The following is an 11,690-nucleotide window of genomic DNA, read 5'->3' on the forward strand; positions in this document are numbered from 1 at the left end:
ACCGCCACGGCGCAAGATGCCTACACCGCCCCGCACAGCCTCATAGAGCCTTGTACCAGAACGATTATGTTTCTGCCTAGATCATCCACAGAGCCCTTGGAACTTCTTTCATCACTTCTTCAGTAACTCTGTTACACCATCGAGGAAACGTTGAACTTGCCCTCATCCCCACTACAACATGCGAAGCGGCAAAAAACGCGTCACATCACGCGTTGAGTCGATAAAAACATTTATACCAAGGTCATCTGAACGAATATCGAAGCGTCGGATGATCGTTTTGGAAGATCGTATACCAGCCACAGAGCACAGAATCCGCACGACGCGACGCAATGAACGGAAAAAAACAGTTGTGCCAAAGTCGTCTCAGCTAGCACCGAAACTTCGAAGGGCATCCCGTAAACGTTACGAGTCGCCAGAAGAGCCCGAAATCTACAAGCATCAACGTCTAGATACTTCCACGGATGAGATACGCCTCCTGAAACTTTCCCGAGAGACAAAAGGACCTGTACACTGCGAAGTCAAAGTCTTTCCGCTTGAACGCGCTCCACCATACGTTGCATTATCTTACCGATGGGGTCTGCCGTCGCCATTGCACGATATTCATATCGAAGGCAAAGTACTTAAGATTCGGGATATCCTGAATTCATGTTTATTGGAGCTGCGAGAAGAGCTGAACACATGGCTATGGGTAGACCAGATCTGCATTGCTCAGATGGATACCTCAGAACGAAATCATCAAGTTGGAATAATGGCACGTATCTACGGCAGGAGTGCCTTCGTGATTATCTGGCTGGGTGACATACCTCTAGCATATCCGCGCGAAGATGATCGCTTCAACGACCGGGACTTGGATGAAGAATCAGCAGTTCTCTTGTTGAAGAACAAATACTTTAGGAGGATGTGGATAATACAAGAGATATTGCTTGCTAAGAAGATCTGGCTCCGCATCAATGGACACCGCAACATCGCATGGAGTACGATAGAAGACAGGTCTGCTGGGTATGCAGCAGTATTCGATCCTGAAGACCCATACCCTATATTCCTGACTTTCTTTGCATTCGGTCCAAAACGAGCATTACAGAAATTGCCGCTAGGTCTACTCCTCACAATGTCCACCTACAACCCGTCCGAGTGCGAGGATCCCCGTGATAAGGTCTATGGTTTAATGGGTATCGTAAGGGAACAAGACAAGCTTGTAGTGGATTACAGAAAGAGTAACCATGAAGTGTATCTGGATGCGATTATGATTATGCTTAGGGCAGGATCAATTTTTTATCTACATTGCTCAATTTTTCATACATTGGGAAAGGAGATGGGGATCGAGAAGTCTTTGATACGAGATACGAGGCTATGGTTGGAAGGCACTTTTGGGACATCACCTTGGCTAGAGGCCATGGATTGGGAAGAATTTGATAGATTTTGTATATAGCAGTGTAATGACATCGGTAGGATAATTAAGCAAAGGAGCAGACCAAGCATACTTCAGATATGATTCCTAGGCTGCCATCTGTGCTTGGTTCGTTCGTTGGTTAGCTACAACAAACTAGCACCTTGAAATATGATGGGAAACTCTGCAGTTTCAGAGTCGTGAAGTGAAGGGAAAAGGGTGGAGCGTCGATATATCAAGTACTTATACACCAACCCGTAAGCACCAGCCTACTTTCCAAGAACCTAAACATCGCATTAGCCAACCCTGACGCACAAGAAGAACATATCAACATACCTTATCAACAACCGCCTGTCCCATCATCGCCGCATTCGCCAAACTACTCTCCACCGTCCCACCCACCCTCATAAAATTCACCGCCAACACCTCCAACCCCTTCTCCTCAATCAGCCTCTGCGCTTTAAACCCCCACCGGTCCTTCAAATCCTGCATCTCACCCTGCTTCCCCTGTGCAGCCGCCACCCACTCCTTCTGCATCTCGCGCAGATCCTCAGGCCGGACTTCCACCTTACCAGATGCGCGAGCGAGGATGAAGACGTAGCGGTGCGGACGCGGGTAGAGGTAATTAGGCAGAGGAGCTGGACGCACGTAGGGTGAGCGCTCAGCGGCGGCATGGTGGGATAGCGTGCCGTCAGGGTTGCTGGAGAGGTTTGTGACGAGCCAGTGGCGGACTTGGCCGCAGTAAGTGTCGTTGTTCATTAGGAGGTCTGGGTCGACCATCATCAGGACGAGGTTGTCTAGCGGCTCTGAAGGCTGGATGTTGGATTAGTGGGGGTTGCTAGGTGTGATAGTTTGCTGGTGCTTACTGCAGGGTTAATGAAGACTTTAGGCTCAGGTTTCGTGTCGGGGTTTTCCAGCTCTTTTCCTGGTGTGTCGAGCTTTGCGTTTGGCCATTCTAGTGTTAGGTTGTATGATAGGTTGATGCTGTCTGGAAGGACATCTGGAATGACTTTGTGCTCAGAGAGAGCTTGTTTTGTTGCTTGTGTGTTCGACATACTGAAAGTGAGAGTTTGCCTTTTGAAAACGAAGATTTGTCAAAATTCGTGCAATTCAGATATGATTATTTCACCCAAGTATTATACGAATTGGCAGCCGCATATGCCGGAGAAACTCGTGCATTACGAGCAATCGCGCATCATGCATATTGTTTTCGGAAGCGATCCGCTGTCCTTATTGCCCAGCCAAGTCGTCGCGACCGACGTTGCAGAGCTCTTTTTGGTTAGTGACGCGGATATGCAGGCACGTTGGATGTCGTTGTCGTACGATTGACGAGATGACGTTGATATGACACGCACAAGGCAGGCACGCGACGCGAGGAACCTCAACCCCAGACTACGACCACCATCACTCAAGCACGACATGTCTGAGAAATGATACGGAATATTCAATAGAGCATATACTCGTAGTATGTGCCTCAGGTCAATGACCCTTTCGTCGATGTATTGCATCCGCGCTCAGCAGAAACTCATTCCTACTTTCAACCAGAAAAATTACGGCATACCAACTCGTTATCCTGAAGTCACCCACGCTGGCTATCGACTCTCCGGCGCCTCGTGTGGTCGTACTTGATCCCCAGACAATTCTACAGGTGCTTGCGTAGCCGGAGCTTCGTGCCTGGAAACTTCGTCCATGGGAGCTTCGTGCCTATACTGGGGCGGTAATTCCCCTTTGGCTGGCTCGTAGTAGCTTGTCGCCTCTGTAACTTGCTTCTTCTTCTTATGCGACCTTCTTCCGATGAGAACACCAATCGCGATCAGCGCAATAACACCAGCAGCAGCACCCACACCTATTCCAGCCTTTGCGCCTGTCGACAGACCGGCACTTTCGTTATTCTGTGGAGTTGAAGTAGGCGAAGGGGTTGGAGTATCCGTCGCATTCGCATTCGAGGAGGTGGACGGGCTGGATGGGCTCGGCGATATAGAGGCAATTGTGGACGTTGGGAGTAGCGAACTCGTGATTACGCCGCTGAAGGTGGGTTCGACTTTGAACTTCTCAAGATTGGGATCCGAACAGCAATCGGTTGTGTTGCCGCAGCACCAGAACTCGGACGTAGGGGTTCCGTCGCAAGGAGTGACAGTCACGTCGTTTTTGCTTTGCTCGTCCTACAAGTCCATGTCAGCGTTTAATCGCGCACCTTCTACGGGCCTTTCATACTCCACTCGAACACAGGTCCTGGCAGCCTCCAGCTTCCCAGTTTTGTAGTGTGCAACTCTCTCTAAAATAAAGGCCGAGGTATTCTTCAGTTGGCGCAAAGGCCTGACAGATGCCATTCGGAAGACAGGTATCCTCGCCTTCGCCAATTTTGCAGCAGATATGGCTGAGCGGATCGGAAGTGTCGTTGGAGCACGGCTGATATTTGGCAACGGTCTGCAAGCCCCCATTACGCCAGTAACAGTTATCTGCAGATGCTAGTGTGGTGAAAGCGAGCCATAGAACGGTTTGGAGCAACATCATGTGTCGTCTTCGAGATCAGACGACGCTGTAGGGCTGAGAAGCAAACGCAGGATGCGCGAAGGGGGATACATATAACATGGGTTTATCACTGCCAAGTTCATCTATACTTGTAAAGCTGAAGGATCCATGGGGCGGGGCGTTAATGCGTTAATCTCATCTCTTGAGGCTTGTTGTTGTGCAACGCGAGCGTTTACTGGACCAGTAAGCGACCGGGCGAAATCTGACCTGGGTATTTGGGGGCGGAAAACCCACGCTCGCGGGCTGAGTTGGTGATTCCGCTCCTACGGTTGCCCTAAACAGATTCTCGGTCCGATTAGCAGTAGGATTATTTGGAAACCCGAACGAATAGGAAACTTGAACGTTGGACAAATACCAGCGCAGGTTCCTACTTCCGGTTTCGCAGAGATGCCGCGGCCCAATCACCGATGCACAAAGTACGTAGAACTGGTTAGACCAAAATTTGAGGCTGCACGCTGCACGCGTAGAACATAGCTGATTATCTTGCCTAGTTCCAAACACTTAACATAATATATACATACATATGCCCCGTCACCACTTCACATGCTGGCTGTTGGATAGAGCCGCTCACTTCTGACCTTTTCCCACCAATGCCATGTTATGCCTTGCGCATTCGAACCATATATACAGTCGAACGTATCGCCTTCAATCGAAGAATTACAAAGAATAAAATAGTGAAGAACCTTGTAACAGAAATTGAATGACTAGCAACTAACTCTCGGCATGCTATGAGTGGGTACGTTCACCGTTGACTGAATGGTGCGTCTGCTGTTGATCACCGGAGCCGTTAGAGCCGTTTGTAGGGGGCGTTGCAAGCTGCATAGGGCTTCCGTAACCGTCTAGTTGAAATGCCATTTTGCTGCCCGTGCTTACTCTCTCTGTGGAGTCGGGAAACGACATGGCGGACGTATCGTCCATGGGCGTGAGGCTAGTTTCTTCGCCGTCGGTGGTTGCTGGGGGTGGAGGGGGAGGTGGAGGGGGAGGTGGAGGCGCTGATTGCTGGTTTTCAGAAGTCGTTCGGGTTCGCTTTGGTGAGCCAGATTGTGCCTCTCCGTCTCTCTTCCGCTTCAGGTCGGATGTTGAGTCGGATGGAGAGGCCTCATCAGCATCACCGGCTGGCCCTGAAGGGGTGCTAGGAGACTCGCTGGTGAGGTCTGACTTCACACCACTCTGTGCGGCCTTCATCTTCTGTCGCTCTTGCTTCTTCTTGACAGCCTTGTCCATGAAACGCTTGACCTCATCTCTGACCGTCTTCTCGTGGTTGGAACTTATTCTAGCCGTCGGGTCCTTGACACGACCGGACTTGTAGTCGCCTCTCACAAGCTTCTGTGCCACCTCTTTACTCAGTCTTTTAATCTCCTGCTTTTCGAATTTCTTGTAATACTGTTTCGTCACTGCCGTGACGTGCGGTGCAAGCTGTGAGGGTCAGATATGCTTTGCAGAACAATTAATAATACTCACTGTCGCTTCATACACCTTTTCCTGCTTTTCTAATGATAAGGTACGCCACTTTTCACGACCAAAAGCCGGTTCTATGTCCTCATTGGAGACTGGCTGCGGAGTAGTAGATGCGGAGGGCCCGGTAGGTGTGTTGTTCGATGTTATGCTCGCTATGATGTCTTGTAACAGCTGCGTCTCATTCCTAGCCTTATTCGGGGGAGGCGGTGGGGCATCTGCAGGCTGAGTTGGTCGTTGCCACTGTGTGATACCAGTCTGGTTGTAGAAATACGTCGAACCGTTCTCGGCTGTGGCCTGATACCAGCCTTGTGGAAGAGCGTTGAATGGTCTTGGTCGCATAATTGGTCGTGGAGTGGCGAAGAAGCCAGCTGGGCCGCGAGGTGCATTTAACACACGAGGACCGGACGGGATGTTTGCTGCAGATGGGCCTTTGGGTGCAATCGTGGAAGGCGATTTTGACCTAGACCGGGAGCGTTCACGAGCTCTCTCGCGTCGTTCATAATGATTCTCGGTCCGAGCTGGTGTGCTTGCGTTTGGATCTCTCTTCAGCCGTGGTATCCTGTAGCCGATTTCCAGCTTACTCCATGCAGCCAATAGCTCTTTGGCGGCTTCCTCGACTCGTTCATCTCCGCAGTCTGTCAGCTTGCTTACCTCCTCTTCAATACCAGAGTCTTGAATCTTGTTTCGAGTAATGCGTGGCAGTCTGTGCAGTACGTCCAGCACTTGGAGAACAACATTGTAGTCATCCTTCCACCTAGACAAAGTGGTTTTGAGGTTTCTATAGCCGTGGAATTGGACGATACGTGCGCGAACCTTTTCGTTGTCGGTCTGCATACGGCTGAGAAGCTTGACAGCAATCCACTTTTCTTCGCAGTTGCGCAAAGCTGACACGACCTTGTTTACTGCATCCTCTTCCAGCTCGCGGGTCTGCAAATTGCTAACGTATTCTTCATCGTCTTCGCTTGCCTTCTTCTTGCGGGGCTTCTTGGCGACTGCCGTACCCCAACCATCAATATCGTCGATTCCGAGAGCCGCGATCGTTTCATTGCTAAGGTTTGTCGCATTGTCGGACTGTGTCTTTCCGCCGATGAAGCCGCTACAGTTAGGCTCACCACAGTAGCAAGGTTGCGGATCTGCGCCGTATCGATCGACATTGTAGTTGAAAACAAGCTCCTCGCCTGCTTTGACGCTACGCTCGACGAATATGCCCATGCGCAGTTTATCCCCAACAACCCACTTGTCGACGAAACAGTTGGGATTGCACGAGTGATTGCAGAAACGACCCAGGTTGCCCTTTTTTGTGGCGTCCACAAACTCGCCCTTAGTAAGGGACATGAAGTAGAAATGCTTGATTCCCTCGTCGTCGTATTGACCCATGCGACGGCGGAAGGTGCGCTCGTCGATGACTTCGCCAATGTATTCGAAGACGAAATCGCCTGGAGCCATGTCCTTGTTGGCGCGAAGACCGAAACCCTTCTTCTCCGTCTTTATAACTGTGACATCGGCATACTGTTTCCGTTGAAAGCGCATGTTCTGGCATTTCCGACCGCAGCCGCAGTCACCTAGGCACTCCATCTTTGTCGCGCGGTTGATGCAGTCGGAGTCTTCGCCACAGGCATGATTTGTCTTGGTCGTGGCGTCGTATTCTTCTTGACAGTCGCATTCGAGCGCAGGGTCGGTGGTGCCGATGGTCTTGTTCGCGTACGTGCATTCTGGGAGGACTACGAAAGTCTCTTTGGCGGCGGCAGTAGAATCGGGGAGGTCGAGAAATAGCGGAGGTGGTCGTGAGACGACTTTTTGGGACGCGGTGCGCGAGAGCTTGGGTGCCTTGCCGGGCTCCATCTTCAGCGTGATATCACCACCTACGATCTCTTCACGGGCGCTGCCGGGCGACGGAGTATCGACTTCGTGTTTTGTCATGGGCGACTGGGTCCTGGATCGCGTCTTGAGCCGGGGAGGGATGGCCAGAGGCGTGGGCGCGCGATCATCTACCTCGACCTTTACCTGACTGGTGTCCTTGCTCTCACCTGCACCGTCCGAGTTCGCAGCTTCCAACTTCATCTCGCGCAGCTCGGGCTCCAGTCGAGCCGTATTTTGGTCCGACTCGCTGTCCGACATGTTGTGGAAGGTCGTGGGGTTGGTGGAAGGTGCTGAAGAAGAGGGTGGAGGATCGCGAGAATCTCAAAGAGAGGGACGCTAACGCTCAATGTCCAATATCACACATGCAGAACCAGGAGCCTATCTACCTCATACTCCATGCGACGCGCATACACTCGACACCTCCAGGGCAGCTCCTTGTAGTTCGGAGTGAAAGGCGACAGACAGAGGCAAGAGACTTGGTCGCCTTGGGTGATGACTGAGCAAAGCTTTTTGCTTCCCTGGACGCAAAGCCGTGTCGGGCGAGACAGGCTTGCTTTGCGCCTACACCGTAATTGATGCACCGAGCGACAAGGACTTTATGGGTGTATGTATGTGCCTGGCGTTGTCGCCGTCGCCATGTAGGTGCGCGGGATGGAGCCGTAGATGCAACCAAGCCTTCCGCGGAATCGAGCTCGCTTGTTCCGATGACGACAGGGAAGGCGATTCTTTTAAATCCACAATTTGTACGTGTGTGAGCCTGAACAGGCAGGATCGGTCAGCCGGCAGTGTCTTCGAGTGGTGGTGCTGCGCGCGACGCGATGCGCTGACTTTGGGATGATACTTTGGACATGCGAGCGAAAACTAGCGTTAGTCCATTGGCCCAGCCTCGGCCTCCGCAATCCATGGATGCAGGGCCCCTCTGGCCATATCTACCATTGGCGCACGCAAACATGTCTAGTGAATACAAGATAGAGGCAATGATGATGATATTGTTAGAAGAAAACAATTGGATAGAGATGTGTGAATTCCGGTGTTGGGTCACAGAGCTACTGTCCGTAAAGTGAACTCTTGGCGACTTGTGGACGGTCTAAGAAGTTGTCAGAACGGAAGAGTAGGTTGGTTATTATGGGCGACACAGGACGTGAATCTAATCTGAGTTGCTAAAGAGGGTTCTCACTTACACAAGCAAGTTCATTGAACGTATCTCACATCAAGTTGCTGAGCCGTCAGGACCGTGTACGCACTGGGAAAGCCCAGCGTGTTGCACGGATCTTTACCGGATGGGGAAACTAATATATCCTCATGTGCAACTGCAATAATAAATGCCGTAAAACACCCTGTGCCTGTCACTGCAGCCGCGGCTGATGGTGAACGAGTAGTGGACAATGTATCAGAATACCTTTGTGATCGGCGCATTATCCGCGAGTCACCGAGACGTGCGGTGTTCGCGGGCCGAGCAAAGACCCAGGGGACGAGACATGTTGAACAAGCAGTATGAGCAACACGAATCGGACACGACTCAGGGCAGCGTGTGGGTTGACCGCTTACGCAAGCTGGAGCTGTTCAGTCATCGGGAAAGACAGGATGGCTGGTTGTTAGAGTCCGGCTGGCTCGTTCCTTTTTCACAGATCCAGATCGGGCGAGATTAGCGCGAACCCAATTGCCCGAAAAACGAACGGGTTTCTTCGCGATGCGAACTGGAAATGCGATGTACCATGTCCGACGCCAGATTGATCATGTGTTGTGACCTCTGCAGCAGGGTGTTCAGCGGCTTGAAATGTCCGAGCCCTAGCGCTAGCATCATAGACTAACTCCCCAAGATGGCTGGCGTTCGGAGTGTCAGCTACAGCACTGGTGCATGTGCTTGCTCTTGAGTTCCAACTTTCCGAAAGACTAAATGGTGGCAGATTGAACTAAGGCCGCCCATGGTGTGTTTTGGATCTTGGCCAAGGCTTGCTATTGGCGTACTCGAGCGAGCACAGTCCACAAGCTTACTAGTGCAGAACTCTGACTGAACGGCTACCTACTCTTCAAAGCAGAACCCATGACGCCGGCACGACAGCTGACTTGGACGCACCGGCAAGATGTCGCCTATACGGCCCAGAGTGTCACTTGATGAACGCCAGCGGGTCCAACTGCCTGCTGAGAAAAGATACTTCGACCTAGCGAATGGCGATAAATTTCATTGGGGGCTATGCCGAATCGCGGGCCGCTCCCGATCTTGGACTGGTTTCAACTGGCTCCGCGTAGCCATACGGTGTGAAATGTGAAAAGACTGCGCAGGAGAGTGCTACGTGTCGATGCATGTGCGCACTTTGGTCGCCGGCCAGGTATAAGAAAGCCAGTATCAAGCTACGCAGCTGCGACGTTTGTGCCTCTCGATACACACCTCCCCAGCAGCAGTCCTGGAACAGACTACACTCATGGCACCGTTGTAGACAGGGATGACGACGCCGTCTTCCGCTGCCCCATCAGGCGCGACGCGCTTTCACGACGATCAGCGCTGAACCGTTCTTGCCAGATTGCGCGCAGGACACCAACGCTGGTACGCGCAGCGACATTTCAGCCTCCCCACGATTGCGCTTGCCGTCATGGCGACGAACATGGTACTGTCAAAACCCCGAAACAAAGGCGGCAAGCGTACATGAGAAAAAAGGAAGGCAGGGACTGGTTTGCAAGGGAAGGGCCGTTGGTCTCAGGCTAAACCCTCCACGGCTGGTGAGACACGGCTTGGCGTACTCTCTAGGCGATTGGCTCATCGGTTTGCGCAATCGTTTTCGAACATCCGCTGAGGCTTTCGAGATGGGGTAAAGCGCCGCCAGATCTATGTTACATACGCAGGCTTCGTTATCGATTTGCGACAAGTACTGATTTAGAGAGATACCGTGCGGGAAGCCTTGGATGCTGCATTCTTGGTGTGGGGACTAGTCGCTTCCCATTCGTCTTTGAAGAAATCCGCTAATGTATAACATACCGGGTGGCTCTCCCCAGTAATCTCTCACGGGAAGCTGTCTCTCCTAATTATTTTGACCCAGCCTCATGTGGTCCCTTTTGACACAACCTTCTTGCCTGCTGGCATGAATACGACAACCAGAGCCCGCCGCAGGTTTCTTTGATTTTTGGTGCTCTTCTTCTACCGATCGTTACTCTTTCGTTTCAGCACTCTCGTTTGTTCTGTTGGTAGACGCAGCTATACAACCGCGCGCGAGGGCGCGTTGCTCTTCGCGCCGGTCCACTTACTTTACGGCCTTGTGATCGATGCTCAATTAGTCTGGTTGCATACAGCAAGCTTTTGCCACTACTACTTCTTGGTCTCTGCCCTCGCGTATTTTGAGCCTGTCGAGGATCACGACATGGAGCCCTCGAGCTCGCGCGAGCCACCATGGGCAGAGCATGAAAAAGTACGTACCTCTCAAATACAGTAACACGTACATTCATCACATATGGGAAACTGATGTAACCAATCTAGGTCTATTTGCTTGCTGAAATACTAAAAGCAGCTCCAATACCATCTCATGTTCTCTTCGGAATCATACGCGACGCCAACATCCAGCCACGATGGAACGATATGGCTTTGCCTCCAGGTATGTGCTGTCTACTTGTATGCTCTCATAGCACACGCTCATCACTCAACATTACACGTAACATTCGCAGTAGAGTAAACTAACGCGCTGCAGGCCGGTCTGTTCGTTCGAGTCAGATCGCATTCGACAGCCTCGCAGCGACCTACTCCGCGCCTGGGCAAGAGTATAGACGTCCCCAGCTACCTGCACCGATGCTATATCCAGGACCGGACATTACGAGAAAGCGACCACTTCAGCCAGAAGCTTCCACGCCTGTCGGCCGCTTACTACAACCTCGTCCCCCGCATTCGTTCCCGGGAGAATTCATGCCTGCAGGCCCTGCCTACACATCCACGATAAACCCATCTGGCGAGCCAGCGAACAAAAAGAAACGTGGGAGACCAACAAAAGCGGAGGCACAGCAAAGAGCGCAAGAGGCTGCCGCGAGAGGAGAGGTATATCCACCACCTAGGAGGGGCAGGCAATCTATCACAGTACCACCTGGACCCTCACCACCCAGTTCGGACCCTCGGCCACACGATCGAACACCACCACCAACAGCGCCTTCGCAGCAGGCTCCCGCAAGGACACCGCAACACCAAATCGGAGTAGAACACGGGTCAGAGTCCTCATCAGGCAAGAGAAGACGGACAAGGCCACAACCATTGGAACTAGAAAAACATCGCGCAACCAGCGAAATGGAGTCTCCGCTCGCATATGGATCAGGAGATCCTAGCCGCAGCCAACAATACTCAACATACACACCCATTTCTGCGCCCTTGCCATCCTCCACAGAATCTAGGGACAGAGATGTGCGTATGGAAGGGGTCGAAGAGACTCAACCACGAACCACGACACCTCACTCATTTAAAGACACGGTCGGTATATGA

At 51.9% G+C, this 11,690-nt stretch overlaps 5 protein-coding genes across 5 annotated transcripts; 2 read left to right on the plus strand and 3 right to left on the minus strand.

Annotated features, from left to right (window-relative positions):
* Positions 1–178: 178 nt before the first annotated feature.
* Positions 179–1,429, plus strand: AA0111_g4709 (hypothetical protein; the record flags this gene model as incomplete). The annotated part of the gene is made up of 1 exon (XM_028650741.1): positions 179–1,429. The coding sequence occupies one exon, from the start codon at positions 179–181 to the stop codon at positions 1,427–1,429; it is 1,251 nt and encodes a 416-aa protein (XP_028507707.1).
* Positions 1,430–1,656: 227 nt separating this feature from the next.
* Positions 1,657–2,442, minus strand: AA0111_g4710 (hypothetical protein; the record flags this gene model as incomplete). Its single annotated transcript, XM_028650743.1, has 3 exons — positions 1,657–1,671; positions 1,724–2,200; positions 2,254–2,442. 3 exons carry the CDS (start codon positions 2,440–2,442, stop codon positions 1,657–1,659), a joined length of 681 nt encoding a protein of 226 aa, XP_028507504.1.
* A 537-nt stretch (positions 2,443–2,979) lies between these two features.
* On the minus strand, positions 2,980–3,898 carry AA0111_g4711 (hypothetical protein; the record flags this gene model as incomplete). Its single annotated transcript, XM_028650744.1, has 2 exons — positions 2,980–3,549; positions 3,602–3,898. The coding sequence occupies 2 exons, from the start codon at positions 3,896–3,898 to the stop codon at positions 2,980–2,982; spliced, it is 867 nt and encodes a 288-aa protein (XP_028507505.1).
* Positions 3,899–4,645: 747 nt separating this feature from the next.
* AA0111_g4712 (Histone-lysine N-methyltransferase, H3 lysine-36 specific) lies at positions 4,646–7,495 on the minus strand (the record flags this gene model as incomplete). Its single annotated transcript, XM_028650745.1, has 2 exons — positions 4,646–5,335; positions 5,381–7,495. The coding sequence occupies 2 exons, from the start codon at positions 7,493–7,495 to the stop codon at positions 4,646–4,648; spliced, it is 2,805 nt and encodes a 934-aa protein (XP_028507502.1).
* A 3,095-nt stretch (positions 7,496–10,590) lies between these two features.
* AA0111_g4713 (hypothetical protein) lies at positions 10,591–11,690 on the plus strand (the record flags this gene model as incomplete). Its single annotated transcript, XM_028650746.1, has 3 exons — positions 10,591–10,638; positions 10,707–10,821; positions 10,915–11,690. The coding sequence occupies 3 exons, from the start codon at positions 10,591–10,593 to the stop codon at positions 11,688–11,690; spliced, it is 939 nt and encodes a 312-aa protein (XP_028507503.1).

This window comes from Alternaria arborescens (assembly GCF_004154835.1).
Source record: "Alternaria arborescens strain FERA 675 chromosome Unknown contig_9, whole genome shotgun sequence".
Classification (NCBI taxonomy): domain Eukaryota; kingdom Fungi; phylum Ascomycota; class Dothideomycetes; order Pleosporales; family Pleosporaceae; genus Alternaria; species Alternaria arborescens.